Genomic DNA, 21,184 nt, shown 5'->3' with positions numbered 1-21,184 from the left:
AAGGACCTCTGTGGCCAGTCCCCCATTACCTGGGGTTCTCAACCCTGAACATGGGCCTAGCCTGTGGTGACCAGCTTGGAAAGGAGTTCTCAGGTTTTCCCCCTGTTTGGAGGAGCCAAAACAAACTCACCACTGAGTGAAGCATGTTTGGTTCCTTGGTGTTACCTCTCAAGTATGGTTTATTAAAAAGCAGCGGGCTCTGGGGTGACGTGACTGAGCCTTCCATGGAAGGTGGGAGGGGCTGATGAAAGTCTTTCTGCAGTATAGGGGCAGCTGCTGCAGGGAAAGGTCTCTGGCTGGGAGGCAAAGGCTTGGCCACCAATTGGCTGGGTGACCTTAGGCACATGACTGCCTCTCTCTGGGCCTCAGCTGCCCCATCTATACAGTGAGAGCATCAGACTTTACTTCTAGGAGCCTTTGAGTTCTAGTTGATGAGAATGGCTGACTAATGACCTCTTCACCAACACCTTTCAGAAGAGGATAAGAATTGGACTCCTTAATTTTTCCCCCAGTGTTTTAGTATCTTATTAAATGTACCTAGATATCACCTCTACACTCACCTCACTGACCTCATCTGCAAAATGGGAGTTGATAATCATCACCAGGCAGAGTAGCTGAGCAGTTTAAAGGGGATGATGTGTTTGAAGTCCTTAGCACAGTGCCCAGCTCAACAGTAGGAATTCACTTTTCTGATCTAGCCAGTTCCTCACAAAGTACCAGAATAAGAAAGTTATGGTCTCCATTGCCATCCCAAGTTTGGGGATGGGATAGGTGTGAGGGTGATGGGGCAGAGTACAGAATGCCTGGGCAGGGAAAGAAGCCTGTTTCAGAAACTGCTTTTCCATTTACACTCTGCTCTTGCCAAGGCACTCCCCATCCCACCCTTGCCTCCATACTCAGAGCCGAGGACCCCAAGGGACAGTGCAGTCATAGGGTTTAGAGTCTGGGAGATCTGGGTTGACATCGCAGTGACACATGCTCACTGGCTGTGTGGACTTAGTTCATTTCCCTTGGCTGAGCCTTGGTTTCCTCTGCTATAAAATGGGGGTAAAGACCTCTCTCCATGTCCTATTGAAGGGCAAGAGAGCAAACAGAAATGAAAGTCTATCAACAGTAAAGCTCTGATGAATGTAAGATAGTGGGCCTGTAACCATCTCAGATGCAGAAGGAAGCTCCCGGGTTGATGCTTTGGGTGCAGAGGGAAGGAGAGAACAATACTTAATGAAGAAGAAGGGGAGGAACTAAGAGCTGAGTTTGAGCAAAAGGCAGAGAGAGCCTAAACCTGTTATTTAGTAAAAGGTCAGGCAATGCACTTTTCTTCTTAAAAATAAGAAGCAAAAAGCAAGAGGACATGCTGTCTCAAATCCTCGTGACTGAATAATCCAGCTGGTGGCTGAGCAGTGAAAAGCGGGAGGATGGTTTCCATTCACAGGGCCAAGGGATGAACTGTATTCCCCTTGAGCCAGAAAAGTAGGATCTGGCGGATGGGTAGGGCGGGGTGAGAGTAGCAGCACAGAGCACAAGCCAGAACATCCCACAGTCCTGCTCTAGGAGGATGGAAAGAGCAGGACTTTGGAGGCAGAAAGACACATGTTTGATTTCCAGCTCCACAATCACAAGCTACGTATGACCCCTTGTGCAAATCATCTAAGCTCTCTGAGACCTGATTTTTGCATCTGTAAAATGGGTTATAATGAGACCTACCTCATTGGGATAGCTGGAAAGATTAGAGGAGATGGTGCGTGTGAAATTTCAAACAGTGTCTGGCACACTGTAGGGATGCCCCTTTCACAGCAACAGGGATAAGGAGAGGAAGGAGGGTGAAGGGGAGAGTTGGCTCTGTCACTCATTTGGTGACTTTGGGTCTCAGTTTCCTCATCTGTAAAATGAAAGTAATAACATGATCTATACCCTACCCAGTTACCATAAAGAGCAAATAATATGGTACATTTAGAGCTAGTTCATTCCTTTTACCTATATGGTATCAATATTTCATTATTCTATTATACCACAGTTTATGATCCATTCCTCTACCTATGGACATTTAGTTTCCAATATGACAGGTTCTTAAGATGTCTGTCTTTATGAAGCCTCTCCTAATGCAACTATTTCTTTAAGGCAGCTAATTAGAAGTAGAATTACTGCGTAACAGGGTATATATATAAAACTAACAATTATATAATATTGATAATTAATTATGTAATAATGAAATATATTATATATAATAATTATATATAATATATCATAATTATATTTTAACATATCTAATATATAATTATGTATGATATATTATATATTATTATATATATTATTTAAATTGATATTGCCAAAATTCTCTGTAAAGTGGTTGTACCAATGCATACTCTTACCAGCAGTATATGAGAGTACCTGCCTCCCCCACCCCAACCTTCCAACCTTCTCACTTTTAATATGATACATTTTTGGGCTTTTGCTAATTTGCCAATGTAATTTTTTTTTTAATAAAGATTTTTCTTTTTTTTTTTTTTTTGAGACAGGGTCTTGATCTGTTGCCCAGGCTGGAGTGCAGTGGCTGATCTTGGCTCACTGCAACCTCCACCTCCTGGCCTCAAGCAATCCTCCCACTTTAGCTCCCCAAGTAGCTGGATCTACAGGCATGCGCCACTATGCCTGGCTAATTTTTGTATTTTTTGTAGAGATGGGTTTCACCACATTGGCCAGGCTGGTCTCGAACTCCTGACCTCAAGTGATCTGCCCGCCTCCATCTCCCTAAATGCTGAGATTATAGGTGTGAGCCACAGTGCCTGGCCTGGATGTATCATTTTTGAATTGCATTCCCCTGATTATTAGTAATGTTAAGCATCTTTTCCTGTGCATTGGGCATTTGTATTTCTTTTTTAACAAATTACATTTTTCTCATCTTTTAAGGTGTACTTATATCAATCCTGCCTTGTTTTATATATAGTTGATTCTCATTATTCACGGTAGTTATATTCTACAAAGTCACAGCAAACACTAAATTAACAAATACTGAATTATTGCTCCTAGGGGAAATACAAGGTTATGTTCCTGTGAGCCTCTGGTCACATTTTTGTCAACTGATCAATATGTAACTTTGTTTTTCTATGTGTGTTTCTGTTTAAAGCGACCTTATTTAATATGTTATTGATTCATTAACACTGAACTCATGGCCAACAGCACTATAACCTAAAACTCATGTCTCTAAAACAAACAAAAACAGGCCGGGCACAGTGGCTCACACCTGTAATCCCAGCACTTTGGGAGGCCCAGGCGGGCAGATCACCTAAGTTCAGGAATACAAGACCAGCCTGGCCAACATAGTGAAACTCTGTCTCTACTAAAAATACAAAAAAAAATTAGCTGGGCATGATGGTGGGCGCCTGTAGTCCCAGCTACTTGAGAGGCTGAGGCAGGAGAATTGCTTGAACCTGGGAGACGGAGGTGGCAGTGAGCTGAGATCGCACTACTGCACTCTAGCCTGGGTGACAGAGCAAGACTCCATCTCAAAAAATAAAAATAAAAATAAACCAAAACAAAACAGTGAAATCACCCATTAAAAATAAAAAAATACAAAAACCATGGCACTAAATAGACTGAGAAAAAGACACTTGCTTATACCATGAGAGCTGCAAAGAGAAGGCAGAGCATACCTTATTCAATATCACCTAGGATACATGTGTAAATCAAATTTTTTGCTACTCTGTGTGTGCCCACATTTACAAATGACCTCAGAATTGCCTTGAGTATTGATGTTGACATTACAAGTAAATTTTAGCAAGTAGGGAAATTTGCAATACAGAATTGGAGAATATGAAAACTAATTGTGTGTGTGTGTGTGTGTGTATAGATATTTAATGTAATACAATATCTTTGCAGCCCATCATTTGTTTTTTGGTTTTTTTTTGTTTGTTTTTTTTTTGAGACGGAGTCTCGCTCTGTCCCCCAGGCTGGAGTGCAGTGGCGCATCTCGGCTCACTGCAAGCTCCGCCTCCCGGGTTCACGCCATTCTCCTGTCTCAGCCTCCCGAGTAGCTGGGACTACAGGCGCCCACCAACACGCCCGGCTAATTTTTTTGTATTTTTAGTAGAGATGGGGTTTCACCGTGTTAGCCAGGATGGTCTCGATCTCCTGACCTCGTGATCCGCCCGCCTCGGCCTCCCAAAGTGCTGGGATTACAGGCTTGAGCCACCACGCCCGGCCCCATCATTTGTTTTTTAACTTCACACACAGTGTTATATTATTTGTACTTGACGTAGGGACATTTGCCAATCTTTTCCTTTATTTTTTAGAAAATTATACATTTTATACAAATTCATATATTTTAATTAGTCTGTTTCTGGACTCTTTCTAGTCTAGGTTTTTCAACTTTAGTACTCTATTCTCTACTCTAGGGTTTCTCAACTGGTACTATTGACATTTTGGGCCAGATAATTCTTTGTTGCGAGGTACTGTCCTCTTTATTGTAGGCTGTTAAACAGCATCCCTGGCCTCTACCAATAGTTATCAATAGTATCCCTTCCCTGATTGTGACAACCAAAAATCTTTACAGACATTGCCAATTGTCCTAGGGAAGCAAATTTGTACTCAGTTTAAAACCACTGCATTGCCCAATTCTATTTGTCAATTTCTGTGCCAATATCACAAAACTTATATTTTTAAACAGAAATCCTGTATTTTAAAAAATGTCCTGCTGCCTGATAGAGCAAGTCCCTCCTCTTCTTTGTTTTCCAAAATTGTGTTGTTCACTCTTGCACCTGTATGCCTCTAGATTAACTTAGAATTAATTTGACAAATTCCATGAAACATTTTTATTTATTTTTATGTATAGGTTAATTTAGGAAGAACTGGCATTTCTATGATATTGAGCCTTTCTATCCACATACATGCCATATCTCCCATATAGTCAGGTTCTTTTATGTCTTTCATTAACCTCTATAAAAGGTGAAACCAGCTGGGTGTGGTGGCTCACACCTGTAATCCCAGCACTTTGGGAGGCCAAGGCAGGTGGATTGCTTGAGGCCAGGAGTTTGAGACCAGCCTGAGCAGGACAGTGAAACCCCATCTCTACTAAAAATACAAAAAATTAGCCAGGTGTGGTGCTGCGCACCTGTAGTCCTGCTATTCAGGAAAATGAGGTGGGAGAATCACCTGAGCCCAGGAGTGCAAGGCTGCAGTGAGCCATGATCACGCCACTGCATTTCAGCCTGGGCGACTAGAGTGAGACCTTGTCTCAAACAAAACAAAACAAAATGTTGAAGCCTCAGTTGTCTCTGGTCTCCACCAGGCTGGGTCTATGTGCAGACGTTTTTCCTTTCCCCTGCCACTGCCTCTCAGGTCTTTCTCACTCCAAGGGGAGCCAGCTGAGTCCTTCCACCCTCAAAAGTGACCCCTCCTGCTTTTCGCTGCTCAGTCACAGCTGGATTATTCACAGTCATCAGGATCTGAGAATGGTTCTTGTGCTGTTTCTTGTTGTATTTTTATTGTTAACTTGGAAAATTCATGTTTACAAATGATGGCATTCAGCCCTCTCTTTCTGAGACTTAGCTACTACCCACCTTGCCCCTTCTACCTCCCCAATGCCTCCTGTCACCCTTACTTCTTCTTCTTCTTCTTCTTTTTTTTTTTTTTGAGACAGAGTCTTGCTCTGTCGCCCAGGCTGGAGTGCAGTGGCGCCATCTCTGCTCACTACAAGCTCCGCCTCCCGGGTTCACGCCATTGTCCTGCCTCAGCCTCCTGAGTAGCTGGGACTACAGGCGCCCGCCACCACGCCCAGCTAATTTTTTGTACTTTTATTAGAGACATGTTTTCACCGCATTAGCCAGGATGGTCTCGATCTCCTGATCTTGTGATCTGCCCGCCCTGGCCTCCCAAAGTGCTGGGATTACAGGCGTGAGCCACCGCGCCCGGCCCCACTTTTTTTTGAGACGCAGTCTTGCTCTGTCTCCCAGGCTGGAGTGCAATGGCGCAATCTTGGCTCGCTGCAACCTCCGCCTCCCGGGTTCAAGCGATTCTCCTGCCTCAGCCTCCCGAGTAGCTGGGATTACAGGCGCCTGCCACCACACCCAGCTAATTGTGCATTTTTAGTAGAGACAGGGTTTTGCCATGTTGGCCAGGCTGGTCTTGAATTCCTGACCTCGGGTGATCCACCTCCCTTGGCCTCCCAAAGTACTGGAATTACAGGCATGAGCGACCACAACTGGCCGTCAACCTTACTTCTTTTGCTTAGCTTAAATTTCTCCCCCAGGCTGCCTGGCCTTATTCCCTGTGGTGCCCAGTGTGAATGACCCTGTCACTGCAGAGGGCTCACTCAGTCGTGCCCACACACATGTACCCACTACTTACCCTATGCTGGGACAGCCTTTCTCCTTTTTTTTTTTTTGCCTTAGCAACTTCTTCACTAAACTCAACACTAACTCAAGTATCCTTCCCTGTTTGAAATCTTCCCTACACTTTGTATCAAACAATTTTGTGCTTAGTTATATACTTGCACAGACCCAGTGTGGTGACTCGAGGCAGACAGATGTGAGCTGTATTTCAGCCCACCACTTATTAGCTATGACAACTTAAGCAAGTCATCAAAACTCTCTCAGTCTTGCTTTTCTCATCTGTAAAATGGATTTAATAATACCTATTTTGAGCATTGGCTACCAAACTATACTGAAAGATCTTTTGCCAATAGAGACTTTCTTCCTTCCTTCCTTCCTTCCTTCCTTCCTTCCTTCCTTCCTTCCTTCCTTCCTCTTTCTTTCTCTCCCTTCCTTCCTCCCTCCCTCCCTCCCTCCCTCTGTCTCTCTCTTTCTCTCTTTCTTTCTGAGACAGTCTCGCTCTGTCGCCCAGGCTGGAGTGCAATGGCGCGATCTCGGCTCACTGCAACCTCCATCTCCCAGGTTCAAGCGATTCTCCTGCCTCAGCCTCCTGAGTAGCTGGGATTACAGGCATGCGCCACCATGCCTGGCTAATTTTTGTATTTTTAGTAGAGACAGGGTTTCACCATGTTGGTCATGCTGGTCTTGAACTCCTGACCTTGTGATCCACCTACCTCGGCCTCCCAAAGTGCTGGGATTACAGGCGTGAACCACCGCGCCCAGCCCAGAGACTTGTATCTTTCATAATACCTTTCAGGAAGTTGTCAAAATGTGTGCAAAAAAGGCTTGTGAAAAAGCAACACTTTATTTTTTGCTCCTTAGAGGCACTTGATAACCTATACTAATGAAGAAATGGGTAGTCTGGAACATCAGATTATTTAAAAAAAACACACACACACAATAAAAGCACTTGTATTTCGTTTCTGATAAATTATGAGTTTGGAAGCAGCAAATTTTAAAAATTAATTCTATTTTGTTTGAGTTAATATTAAAATCAGTTTGCATTCCCAAGGCTAAAATTAAAACATCATCTTAGACAATCCACAACATGGATTAATCTTTGTGTGACAAATGGAGTGTTGTCTACATTAAATTATTTTGACAAACAATGTAAACATGAAGAGTTTAGGATGGAAATGTTTAGATCATGAATCTCCTGAAAAATGTGCCGCTGCTTCTGCATATTCCAGGAATAGTCATGAGGCAAATGTTCCAAACATCATTTCTACATTTCTCCCCCTGAAAAGGTGCTAGTCTACTGAATACAAGGACATCACCTGGCAACTTCCTTACCTGCTGTCTGTAAGCTCAAGCCCAGGTCCAACTTTGTGTGGGGCTTATAGCTGATGAACAGGTAGCAGAGCACACAGGCGGTAACAATGAAGGCGAGAAGGACCACTGCTGCCACGGACAGGCCTATGAGAGCGCCAATGCTGGGAAGAGAAGACCACATGGGAGCTGAGAGTCAGGAATGGACTTGGGAGACATGTTATAGAAGTGCTGTAGCTAGGCTAGAATGACTCTGCTGGGAAGAAAATGTACAGAATAAAAATATTTAAAAAAAAAATTTAGGCCAGGCACAGTGGCTCATGCCTGTAATCCCAGCAATTTGGGAGGCCAAGGCAGGCAGATCACTTAGGATCAGGATTCAAGACCAGCCTGGCCAACATGGTCTAAATACTAAAAATACAAAAATTAGCCGGACGTGGTGGTGGGCTCCTGTAATCTGTAATCTCACCTACGCGGGAGGCTGAGGCACGAGAATCACTTGAACTCGGGAGGCGGAGGTTGCAGTGAGCCGAGATGGTGCCACTGCACTCCAGCTTGGGTGACAGAGCAAGATTCCATCTCAAAAAAAAAAAAAAAAAAAAAAAATTAGTGTTGTGTTGTAGGAATCAGCTTTGACTTTTGTTTTGTCCCTACTTGTCTTAAACAAGTTCTCTATGCTTCAGCATGGGAAAGAAAGTGCACCAACTATAAGCCAAGGACTCACCACCAAGGACTCATACCTGACCCCACTCAGCAGCACCATCTCCTTCCCTCCCTACTTTCCTCACCTGCTCCTACCCCAGGGAGCTGGAGACGGTCTTAGGGGACCCCCATACTGCTGTTTCTTAAGAATCAAGACACATATAGTAGGCCTTAGTTAAAAGCCAGCTGTCCTTCCAGCCTTAGGCAATTTCTTTTCTTTTTGTTTTAAGACAAGTTCTTGCTCTGTCACCCAGATTGAACTGCAGTGTTGCCATCTAGGCTCACTGCATCCTCAACCTCCTGGGCTCAAGCAATCCTCCCACCTCAGCCTCCCAAATGGCTGGGACCACAGGCATGTGCCACCACGCCCAGCTTATGTTTTTGTAATTTTTGAAGAGATGGGGTTTTGCCATGTTGCCCAGGCTGGTCATAAATTCTTGAGCTCAAGCAATCTACCCACTTTGGCCTCCCAAAGTGCTGAGATTACAGGCATGAGCCACCATGCCTGGCACCCCCTCCCACTCACCCCCCCTCCTTCTTTTAAAAAAAAAAGAAAATAGAGACCAGGTTTTGCTATGCTGTCTGGGCTGGTCTCAAACTTCTGGCCTCAAGCAATCCTCTCACCTCAACCTCCCCAAATGTTGGGATTACAAGCATGAGCCAACCGTGCTCAGCCAAGCCTCAGGTAACTTCTGACCCAACCTCCATGGTTCTGCTGACAACATCAGTGTCAACTCCATGTCTCAAATACCTCCACTGCTGGTCCCTCACCCTCCAACCTCACTGCCTCTGCCCAAGTCAGGCCTTGGTCACCTGGTCTGAAGGAAGAAACAGCTTCCTTTTTTCCTCCCACAACACTCAACACAACACTTCTGACACCAGATGTATGGGAGGTTTTTCCCCACACATCAAGCAATTCTCCAGCAGACACCATCAATTCTGGCACCATCTCTAGGCAAATAGTGTCAGCTCCCACAGGTTACAGGCTCAGTCCCACAAGACTCCCTCCTGCCCTCCCATACCAATTGCAAGTAGTAGGTTGTCACCTATACTTCTGACCCACCAACTATAAATCAGTGTGCCCATTGCCCCTTCCTTGGGGTTGATTAATTTGCTAGGACAGCTCACTGAACTCAAAAAAACACTATGTTTACCAGTTGATTAGGAAGGATATTACAAAGGATACAGTTGAATGGCCAGATGGAAGAGATACATAAGGTAAGGTATAAGGGAGGGGCATGGAGCTTCCATCTGGTCTCCAATCACACAACCCTCCAGGGACCTCCACGTGTTCGGCAATCCAGAAGTTCTCTAAACCCTGTCTTTGGGATTTTATGGAGGCTTCATTACATAGGCATGATTGATTACCACTGGTGATCAGCTCAACCTCTGGGCCCTCTCCCCTCCCTGGAGGTTGGAGTGAGGTGGGGCTGTAAGTTCCAGTGCTCTAATCACATGGTTGGTTTCCCTGGTAACCAGCCCCCATCCTGAGGCTCTCCAGGAGCCCACCATGAGTCATCTCATTAGAACAAAAGATGCTCCTATCACCCAGGAAATTACAAGGAATTCAGGAGCTCTGTGTCAGGAACTGGGGGTTCAGGACCAAATTTTAGAACAAATGATGCTCCTAGCATCTCTATCTACAAGGGCTTTAGGAGCTTCAACTCAGGAACCAGGGGCAGAGACCAAATATGTATTTCTTTTTTTTTTTTTTTTTTTTTTTGAGACGGAGTCTTGATTCTCCTGCCTCAGCCTCCCCGGTAGGTGGGATTTCAGACCTCAAGTGATCCCCCCGCCCTTGACCTCCCAAAGTGCTGGGATTACAGGTGTGAGCTACCGTGTCCGGCCAAGACCATGTTTAATCAGCCTTATCCTCCCATTGTCTAGGCCCTGGCATGTGGTAGGCAGTTGGTAAATATCCTTTGGTACCTACTATGTGTCAGGCGTTATGGAACGCTCTCCCAGTGAGAAGGCATAGGTGGCATCAGGCTTTGTCCGTGCCTACCCTTTCTTCTCTAGCTCTCCTGCCCATTTTCTTCCCTGACTCTGGCCCCAGACACCTGCCCTTGCCACTTCTGCAGGATTTCGCTCCCTGTTAGTTAATGGCTAATTTCACTCAACCAAAACACCTGAGAGCTTTGAAGAGCCTGCCTTCCCATGGCTAAATAAATTATTGGACATCTCTGCAATGGAACAGTATAGCATATATAGAGACCTTATTAATAATATAGATGTTTTCAGGCAGGGCGATGTGGCTCATACCTGTAATCTCAGCACTTTGGGATGACAAGGCAGGCGGATCACTTGAGTCCAGGAATTCAAGACCAGCCCGGGCAACATGGTGAAACCCCATTTCTACAAAAAATACAAAAATTAGCCTGTCATGGTGACCACATGCCTACAGTCTCAGCTACTCAGGAGGCTGAGGCAAGAGGGTTGCTGGAGCCAGGGAGGTGGAGGCTGCAGTGAGCCATGATGGTGCCACTGCAATCCAGCCTAGGTGACAGAGCAAGACCCTGTCTCAAAAAAAAAAAAAGTTTTCAGATCTTTTAGATTTTAATATGTTTTGTTTTGTTTTTTGAGGTGGAGTCTCGCTCTGTCGCCCAGGCTGGAGTGCAGTGGTGCAATCTTGGCTCACTGCAAGCTCCGCCTCCCAGGTTCATGCCATTCTCCTGCCTCAGCCTCCCAAGTAGCTGGGACTACAAGCACCTGCCACCATGCCCGGGTAATTTTTTGTATTTTTAGTAGAGACAGGGTTTCACCGTGTTAGCCAGGATGGTCTCGATCTCCTGACCTCATGATCCGCCTGCCTCGGCCTCCTAAAGTGCTAGGATTACAGGCATAAGCCACCACGCCTGGCCTAGATTTTAATATCTAAGATAATGGATAAATTTTTATGAACTTATTGATAATATTAATTGAAAAGAGCAGGACACACTACTAATTACATGGCATAACCCCAATTTAACTAAATAAGTATACATATATGCATAACTATACACATGTACACATGCAAGGTTGATGGAGATACACCAACTAACAGGCTGTCTCTGGGTATAGTTCAGGATGTGGATGTCCTGTCCGGGGCCCCTTGGATCTTATCATTGTGAAATATTCTGATACTCTGGCCAAAGTTTCCTTCTTTTTCTTTTTTTTCTTTTTTTCTGAGACAGGATCTCACTCTGTCACCCAGGCTGGAGTACAGTGGCACCATCATGGCTCACTGCAACCTCAACCTTCCAGGCTCAGGTGATCCTCCTGCCTCAGCCTGTTGAGTAGCTGGGACTACAGGCATGTGCCAGCACACCGAGCTAATTTTGATATTTCTTTGTACAGACTGGGTTTCACCATGTTGCCCAAGGTTGTCTCCAACTCCTAGGCTCAAGCAATCTGCCCGCCTTGGCTATCCTGGCCAAAGTTTCTACTGCAAACAGCTGTTACCTCTTTGTCTGAGGGGTTTCTTGGGCCCAGAACAGGCTCTGTGGACACATTGGCAAGTCAATAGTGCAGGATAATCAATGCCTTCCTTACCCCACCGGCCCATGACTGATGACTGACAGAAATTGTTAGCTAAATATCCAGCTTCCTGGCCATCAGGTGGGATAACCCTGAGGAGTACATTCTACACTGGCTGGCAGAGTTTAAGCTCCAGTTACCTCTGGTGTAATTTGCTTGGTAATACACCCATTGTTGGCTTCTTCCTCTCCCTGTCTCACTTTCTCATCCTCTACCAGTGATTTTTGGGATCACTTTCCACATAAACTACTTGCCATCAAATCCTCATCTCAGAGTCTTCTGGTGAATCCAAGCTTAGACACTGGATTACTCATGACTTCTTTCTCTTTTCGTTTCTCTTGTCCTTTTCACATTTTTTACGTTGAGTGTGTAGGGCTTTTTAGTTCTTTAGTTACTTTAATTAAACACTGTTTTCTCATTTGAGATATGCTTACTGTTCGTAGGGCTGTTATCTAGGAGAATTGTGCTTCGCTTGGGGCCCGTGTGTAGGACAACTCTGGGTTCCTGGATGGAAAGGGGCCTCTAAGAGAGGCCCTTTGAGGAGTGAGGGGGAGAGTTTTGTTTGTCCCTGTCTACCATTCTTTCTCCAGCTTTCTTGCCCTCTTCTTCCCTGACTCTGGGGTGATACATTCCAGATCGGAGGTCAGTCAGGGGGCAGGCACTGTCTCTGCTGGTCTGTCCTGGTGACAGAGGAACCAAACTCCAAGGACAGAGTTGGGAACAACAGGGTAGGCTCCAAAGAAGGAAAATCTGTGCTTAGCATGAGATGAACTTCAAATGATCAGAGTTGTTCCATGGTGAATGTACTGCCTCATGGGAGAAGCTTGTGCAGGACACATGAATGAGTTATATCTTTCAATGAAGTTAGAGATTCCTATCCTGGGTAGGAAATTGGATTAGAGAGCCTCGAGTCTTCTAGGATTTTACCGTTCTGACTCTGAAAGATAAAAACCCACTGTGACTCCTAAGAAAGAATTGGAGGGACAACCTAACAACCAAGGGCTTTGGAGTCAGGTAGTTCTAAGTTCAAATCCTGATTCTGCCACATTTAAGCTGAAAAATCACTTTACCACTCTGACCTTCATTTTCTTCATTTATAAAGGTTTCTATCTCACCAGGTGGTGGGAAGGATGAAATGAGGTGCTGTAGACACGGTCTGACCACAAACTCTGCCTTCTGGCAAGGCCGCTGTCTTCTGGCTCACACCCTGGTAAAAAAACAGAACTAGTGATGGAGGAGGGTGTTTGGCAAGTGGACCAGACGGTGTGACAGCACCAACTGCCTCTCCACAGGGTGTCTTCACTTCCTGAGGCACAATTTCAAAGACAGCAATTCTCCTTGAGCACTGTCTCTCCCAGGAAACAGTGCTTACCTGGAGATTTTGATGTCTTTTTACTGACTTGCATGAAAAGGGCCAAATGGAATTTACAGCAAAACAAGGTCTCCGCCCTGCAATATCCGGGCTCTGTTAGGAGCATGCCGGAAGAGTTATTTCAAGGTTCAGAGCACACTGATGCCCAAGACATCCTGAGGACTTTCGGTTCCTCTCCTGCACTTTGCAGTTGTCTGTGGTATTTATGAATCACATTATGTCTGAGTCCAGGAAGAGTCACCCTAGAGCCTTTTAGCCACCTTGGGGTCACAGAATGGGAACACACTGACATGGGATGTTACCTCAGAGATCAGCCCATCCAAACCCCGAAGAAAGCATTGTCTGAGCCACTAAAGCATGCCACGTCAGGGTTTCCAGGGCAACGGAAGGGACCACAAGACACAAGAGCTGTGTAGGGAAGGGGTTAGTGGAAGAGGGAAAGGGTCCTGGCTGGGTGCTGAGAGAATTACTCACTTCTGTGTCCCCAGGGGCCAGCACAGTGCCCAGAAGACACTAGAGGGTCAGTGAGTATTTTTCAGATGATCTGAGTGGATCAGGTTATAAGAGCGATTCAGACAGTAGTAGACAGGACAAGCCAGGGCTTGAGATGAGACAGGCCTGAGTTTTCAACCCAGCTCTGCCGCTGCCTCTCACTGGGACACTCACAGATAGTAACTTAACCGTTCTCAAGTTTTCTCATGTGTAACATGAGAAGTGCCAGGGTTGTGAATGCGTGAGAGCATCTGACCCTTGGATAGTCTTAGGTAATGTTCTTTAAGTCTCAGTCTGCTATGATATTGCTAGGAGATCTCGGACAATTCACTTCCACACTGAATTTCACTTCCCACACCTGTGAACCAAGGAAAGGGAACTCGATTACTGAGCACCTACTATATGCACTGGTCACTTTCATGTGCATTATTTCTCTTAGTTATTACAATTCCATCACACAAATATCCCTATCACCACTTTAAAGTTGAGAGAAAATACTAGAAAGTTAAATAACTTTTCCAATCCACATAGATAATAAGTGACAGATTCTGACCAGCCCCAAAGCTCCACATTGTCTCTGTACTTACAAGGGAGGAAAGTACCATCTTATTTCAGCACCTAGCTCAATGCCAACTACACAGTGGGCCTTCAGCAAAACTTCATTGTTTCACTTTAGGTGAATGTTGTGAAAGTGCCCTAGCGAATATTATCACAGTAAGAGAAATCTGACATAGAAAAATTATCACAGTGACAGAAATCTGACATAGCTGACTCCATCTTGCGTCTAACTTTACGAGCTGTCTTTCTTCATTCCTGGGCACAGGCCAAGTTAACTATAAGAGGAATTTAGTTTATAGTTTAACTTTAAAACAAAGATGATAACAGCCCCTTTCCAAAACTAACACCCTCCTTGCTCAGGGACTGCAACTGCCTTTGTTAAACTAATAAATTAACCACAAGGTTAGAATTATGGTTCAGGAGTCGTGTAGCTGGAGGTCACATGATTTGTAATCTCCTCAACTCCTCCTATAGGAGGAATTATAAAACCTAAAACTGGTGTTTGAGGTATCTTTCAGACTTTTCATTTTGATAGACCAGTTGGTGCCACCTGGACCAGTAACCCATACCAATAAACTGGCTCAACTGGTCTTGTGAGCCCCCCTACCCAGCAACTGACTCAGTGCAAGAAGGTAGCTTTGATCCCCTACGATTTTATCCCTAACCCAACCAATTGGCATTCCCCATTCCCTAGCCCCATCTGCCACCAATCCTTGAGAAACCATAGTCTCTGAATTCTCTGGTGGGGTTGGGGGGTGGGGAATGAGGGTGCGGATTTGAGAATTATGTCCTATTTTGCCACTTGGTTGGCACTGTGATTATTAAACTCTTTCTTTGCTGCAAAACCTGTTGTTCTCAGTGCATTGGTTTTTCTGGGCAGCAAGCAAAATGTCAAGTGATTACCATTGTATCTCTAAATAAACTGTGAGTTCCTCAGGGGCAGGGAATAATTGATTTTTGTGTTTCCAATGCCTTGCAAAGTGCCTGGCACAAAGTAAAGGCTAGAATATGAATGAATGAATGAACGAATGAATGAATGAATGAATGAATATATGGATGAACAGAAAACACATTAATATAATTTCCTGAGTTATAGATAGCACAAATATATAGGATCTGATAACCTGGCCATCTGAAAATCATTTAGAATTGTGGATCGAGTCACCTAGAAAAAGCAATAATATTTGTAGTTGTCATTGGCATATGTCAAGTTGATTTCATCTCTGTTATGTCATTTGACCCTTACCACTGCCTTAGTCAGAAATCAGGACAATGATTGATCATTCTACTGCCTATTTGATAGATGAAAAGCCAGAGACTTGAGAAGTTTTGGTGGCATAAGACGCTGTGCTTTCCCACCCAGAGGGCAGCAGCCTCTGCTCCTGTACCTCCAGGGACAGGAAAATCACTAACTACTGAGATGGCCCACTCAATTTTTGCTGACGCCTGTTTCCCAAAGTAGGCTGAGGATCAAGTTCCATTCTCCAGGTGAGGCCTTTGGAGACCCAGGGGGATTGAGACCTATTACCCTCTCAACCCAACACTTAGGCTCCAGGAATGCAACTTCTTCCCTGAACAAATGGGGAAACTGAGGTCCTATGGGTGGAGATTCAACACTTCTGTGAATATAGTCTGAGCTAGCTTCTGCACTATGCCATTGTCTCATGATGAACTTGGAGGCAGCTCTGACTCCCGAGTCTTCTGCCTTAGCTTGAGGATGGGGTACATCCCCAGCACTCACCACAGGGCTTGGCACACACTAAGTGCTCAGTAGAGAGTGCCCGAAAGAATGACTAAATACAAAAGGGAACCAAGGGTTGACGCTGGGCTGAGGCTGGGGTTGGGGTGTAGCACCAGGCGAGGGTTAAGCCTGGAGGCTGAGGTTTGGATGTAGATCTAGATATTAATAATATTTGGAGTCAGGATGTGGGAGAAGAGCTGAGGTGGAATTGCAGGCAGGACAGAAGAGGAAGTTGGGGCTGGTGATAGAATAAGGTCTGGGGTCAGTACTGGGGAGTGTGGAAAGTCAGGGATAAGGCTGGTGATGATATTAGGAAGGGCACCTTGGTGGGATGATAATTGGGGTGGAGCTGGGCTGCCTGTGAATGTTTGAAGATGGAAGTTGCTGTTAGGGGGAGGCTTGATATGTGATTTGGGGTTGGGATAAGGGTGGTGACGGAATGAAGTTTGGGGTGGGGATAGAGTGAGGATTGTTTTGGGTTAGAGGAGGGGAGGTCCGAGCATGGCTCTAAATAATGGTTGGGGTCAGGATGAGGAAATCGAGCTGAGATGGGGTTTCACGGGGTGGTAGGGCTGATGCTGTGGGCATGAAGACGGTAAGGGCTAGAGCTTGCTGCTGATGCTCAGGTGGGCAACTCGGATGAGGGCTGAGGCTGGGGTGAAGGGGCTGAGACTGGAGTGGGGTTCAAGGTAGGGTGAGGGCCAGGGACGGTACCTGAGCCACCACATGTAGCTGTGCTCGTAGGGGAAGAAGCTGTGCGGGTCGTCGCAGCAGTACTTGTGGTCGCGGAAGCCGCAGCAGAAGACAGCGGCCGCCTCGCCCCCCGGCCGCGGGCAGCTGAAGCCGCGCACCACCTCCTGCTCTGCGCTCACGTAGCTCGTGCAGGCGCCGCTCATCGCGTCCCGCGCCCGGCCCCCCGCCACCTCGGGCTACCAGACGGCCGGCTAGAGCCCAGCGGGGAAGCGAGGGACCGAGCGAGACGGAGCTGAGCCTGAGAACGGCAGAGACGGAGAGACGGAGGGGCCGAGAGAAGCCGAGACAGAGACAGAGACAGACAGCAGCGCGGGGCCCCGAGGACCGAGCGGCGGCCAGGTGCGCGGCCCGCGCGGAGGGGAGGCGCGGGCGGGCCGGGCGGCGGGGGCCGGCGGCGGGAGTGGCGGCTGCTGGAACGCGGCGGGAGCCGGAGCGGACGCGGGGAGCTGGGCTGGGAGCCGCGTGCTCGCCCGGCTCTGCCTGCGCTTCCTGCCCCCTCCCCACTGCGCTCCCCCTGCCTGCACGAGGCCGCTGGGTGCTCAACGACAGCACGACGCGGCCAGAGTGGCGGGGCGGGAATTCGAGGCCAGGGCGCGGGCGCCTCACCTGCGCCGAGCCGGCGCCGGGAGTCTCGGGGCATTCGGGGCTGGGGCAGACAGACAAGGCACCAGCCGGCGTCCACACGGCGGGGTCAGTGAGGAGAGTGAACACAACCTCACCCAACCTCCGCAACAACCCAGGGGCCCGGGGCTGTTCGCAGCCGTGTTAAAGGTGAGAGCTGAGGACCAGAGAGAAGCCATTTCCCGGAGTCCCTAAGCCCATGAGATTTTAACCGGGGGCGGCCTAGTAGGAAGTCCTTGCTCTTTCTACGGCTTTCATGGTGCCTCTTTTCTAGCGGGCTTTTAGATGTCCTCATCATCTGGAGTCCCTGCTAGTCTCCCTGAGAGCTAGCTCGTGCACGCACAATGTCCACACTCTTCTGTTCATACTACCTGCCACTGGCCTGGGACAAGGAGCCGAATATGGGTGTGGATGGGCCCAGACGGTAACCTCCTTCCCCACACTGACCAGCAAAGCCAGCAGACCTGTCCATTTTGAAAAATTACTTCCAGAAAACAAGGGCAGTGTTCTCACTAGCATCGGAGAACCAGTCTGAAGGGGCTCTCAGCGCCTTGGCTTCCCCCATGTACCCTGTTGCCTTACGCCATCTGGAAGGGCTTCATACAGCACCTTCAGTGCCTTAGCTCTACATTTTTCACAGCAGCGGGTAGGGTAGGAAATAGTTACTGTGATGCCTTGGGCACCCCCAATTCCTTCACCCTTGCTTTGGACGTGTGGGGAACGGGCCGTGGGTATCAGGGGATCTGGGCTCCAGCCCAGCTCTACCCCTTCCCTGCTGTTTCTCTCTGAGCTTTGGGTTCCTTGTCCTCACCCAGGCCAGCTCCTCAGATGCTGATTGTGCCGCTCCCCTGACCTGGGCCCTAGGGCCCCTGAGAGGGATCAGATCTGGACCTGCCATTGAGAAACACACAGTCTGATGGAGGAGTCAGACTGACTGACGATCACAGCACAGGGCAGTAAAAAGGGAAATGCAAGGACCTGGACACAGAGGGGCACCATCTGAGGAAGCAGGGGAGGGCTTTTAGGGAGGTGGTGTCCTCAAGAGTCACTGTAAGGTCAAATATGAAAGCTGGAGGGAACTGTTATTAGCCTCCAGAACATTCCTCCCCTGAGCTGTGGGTCTGTACAGACTGGGAGCTGGAGAGCCTACACTAATGAGTGTGCACTCCAGCCTCTTTATTTATCAGATGGAGAGTACAGGGGAGGGATCCTCTGGGAGGGAGAGGCTTCCTGGAGGCCTGGAGATCAGCTGGGAGGAAGAAAGCGCTCTGCCCTGGCTTTTGGCAAAACTAGAAAGCCTCCAACAATTTCCAAAACCCTCTCCCAGCCAAGGATTAATTTGTTCCTTCCAACAGCCCTCTGGGGTGATTCCAGCAGGGGTGAATGTGCCTGAAATAACAAGTCCAATACCACACAGCGATCAATGGCCCAGGCAGGGCTGATACCCATGTCTGTCTCCATGTCCCCCTTGGCAGTCTGATGAAGCCTATGAACCCCTATTCAGAATAATGGGTTTTTTTTGTTTTTGTTTTTTTGTGTTTTGTTTTGAGATGGAGCCTCACTTTGTCATCCAGGCTGGAATCTCGGCTCACTGCAACCTCTGTCTCCAGGGTTCAAGTGATTCTCCTGCCTCAGCCTCCCAAGCAGCTGGGATTACAGGCATGCGTCACCATGCCTGGCTGATTTTTGTATTTTTAGTAGAGACAGGGTTTCGCCATGTTGCCCAGGCTGGTCTCGAACTCCTGACCTCAAGTGATCACCTCAGCCTCCCAAAGTGCTGGGATTACAGGTGTGAGCCACCGCACCAGGCCACAAATAATGTTTTTAACTAAAAAAAAAATTATTTAGGGTTACAAAGGATACCAATTATGTTGAATCATGATTTAGTCCTGCTTTTTAAAAAGTGTCAATAAGATCTAGAGATGAGTCTATTAATTACTATAATTTTGAAGTGGTGAATGAAAATAACTAGTATTTCAATATGTCTCTACTGTAATACAATATGAAAATATCTGTGATTTCTATTGGTGACAAAGTCACAAGTACTACTAATATTATCATGGGTTTTCTTGCCAGTATGCATGATGAAAGAAAATACTGAATTTCAGTTAGAGGTAATGCATACCAAGGATGTGATTTTTCCCATGTAAATTCATGAACCTTCTACACTCTATCCAGAGGCTCCTTGGGCTCCATGGACTCTATGTGAACATCCTCTCATGTCTCTGTTCTAGCTCCTACTTTAATGCTTTTTCCTTCATTATATGCATTGTGTTCCTTCATTCTGTTTTCCTGCAGACACTGATTACAGAGCCATGATGTGCCAGGCAATACCCATCCTGTATGTCATGTAGTCCTTGAAAACTTCCTTTGAGGTAGGTGTTAGTTTTCCCATTTTGCAGACAAGGTAACTGAGAGAGAGGTTAAATAATTTACCCAAAGCCACGTAGCCAGTGACTGATCAGAGTCCTGTACCGCCTCTTCCTCCCTTCCCAAATGAGGCCTGGGGCCAGAGTCCCCAACTCCAGAAGGGAAAAAAGGCATAGGAGGGAAGTGTGGGCAGGAAGAAATATTTATGGAGAACACACTGTGAATGGGAAATTGTGCTCTGTGCTTTTCATTATCTCTTTTAATCTTTATACCAACTATGTGTAGTATTACTCTCTTCATTAAGAAAAATTAAAAATAGGCCAGGTGCAGCAGTTCATACCTGTAATCCCAGAACTTTGGGAGTCTGAGTCAGGAGGATTGCTTGAGCCCAGGAGTTTAAAATCAGCCTGGGCATGGTGGCATGCACCTGTAGTCCTAGCTACTTGGGAGGCTGAGGCAGGAGGATCACCTGAGCCCAGGAGTTTGAGGCAGCAGTGAGCTGTGATGGTGCCATTGCACTCCAGCTTGGGTTACAGAGTGAGATGACACCCTGTCTCTAAAAAAAAAAAAAAGAAATAAAAAGAAAAAATAACAAAATGCATATTCATTATAAAACAACAAATTAGAAAATACAGATAAGCCAAAAGGAAAAATAAAAATCACCCATAATTTCACCACACAGAAATATCTATCATACACCCCCAAACCCTGCCCCCATGCACACAATTATGCACCCACTTTATGGGTAGGAAAACTGAGACCCAGAGAGGTTAAGTAACTTGCTCAGGGATCTACAAGTCAGAAGTTCCAGTCACCTTCTGTGTGAGCTTAGGCTGGTCACGGTCACTTTCCCTCTCTGCATATAGGGCACTAGCTAAGATTACTCCAGATGGAGGATCCTAAAATCTGGTACTGGGCCAGCCTTAACAGGACCCCCTTCTGCAGTGTACACGAAACAGTGCCCTCAAGACCTTGGCAGCTTTTGCTCCAGGAGCCAAGTTCCCTCAGGGAGGGTCGGGAAAGAAATGTCCCCTCGCTATGGTCTGCTGCACAGCCCAGTGACCACAATCCCGGGGACAACCCCTGGCTAGAAGAGCCAGTTCTGCTCGTGTCACATGGCAACCAATGGCCCAGGCAGAACTAGTACTCTGGCTGTGTGTGGTCCCTGGTGGGTCCCTGGCCTCTGGCCCTGGCAGAGTGAGAGCAGCCCCTCCTCTTGCCCTCCTGCCCTGGCTGCACTGGCCTGAGAGTGTGTACATGGCCACCGAGCTTCCCCCCGGCCAGGATCGGGTACCAGTTTGCAGTACCACCTTCTGCAGCTGCAGAAGCAAAGAAAGGATGCGACATGCATCAAATCCCTCTGAGTGCCTGGTCAGGAAGGATGTTTTCTCTTTTCTTCCAGAATGAGGCTCTTGTGTCTTGATC

The 21,184-nt window shown here is 46.9% G+C and overlaps 1 protein-coding gene across 3 annotated transcripts in view; it reads right to left on the bottom strand.

Moving 5' to 3' along the window:
* Window positions 1-17,246, bottom strand: part of SHISAL2A (shisa like 2A) — a 36,612-nt gene extending 19,366 nt beyond the window's left edge. For 2 of the 3 annotated variants that reach the window (XR_004031709.1, XM_003264418.3), the window contains exons 1-2: window positions 16,730-17,246; window positions 7,659-7,798 (exon numbers count right to left, since the gene is read on the bottom strand). Coding sequence is in view for 2 of the 3 variants with exons in the window: in XM_003264418.3 (XP_003264466.2) it covers window positions 7,659-7,798; window positions 16,730-16,911 (322 nt within the window). In the remaining variant the exon portion in view is untranslated. Of the gene's footprint in view, window positions 1-1,704; window positions 1,880-7,658; window positions 7,799-16,729 lie in introns of all 3 variants that reach the window. The other variant, XM_030818814.1, reaches the window with a different exon arrangement.
* Between the last annotated feature and the right edge of the window lie 3,938 nt (window positions 17,247-21,184).

The sequence above is a fragment of the Nomascus leucogenys genome, chromosome 9 (genome assembly GCF_006542625.1).
Source record: "Nomascus leucogenys isolate Asia chromosome 9, Asia_NLE_v1, whole genome shotgun sequence".
Taxonomy (NCBI): Eukaryota; Metazoa; Chordata; class Mammalia; order Primates; family Hylobatidae; genus Nomascus; species Nomascus leucogenys.
The sequence above is the reverse complement of the archived record's forward strand: the minus strand, read 5'-3'. Positions and strand labels throughout refer to the sequence as shown.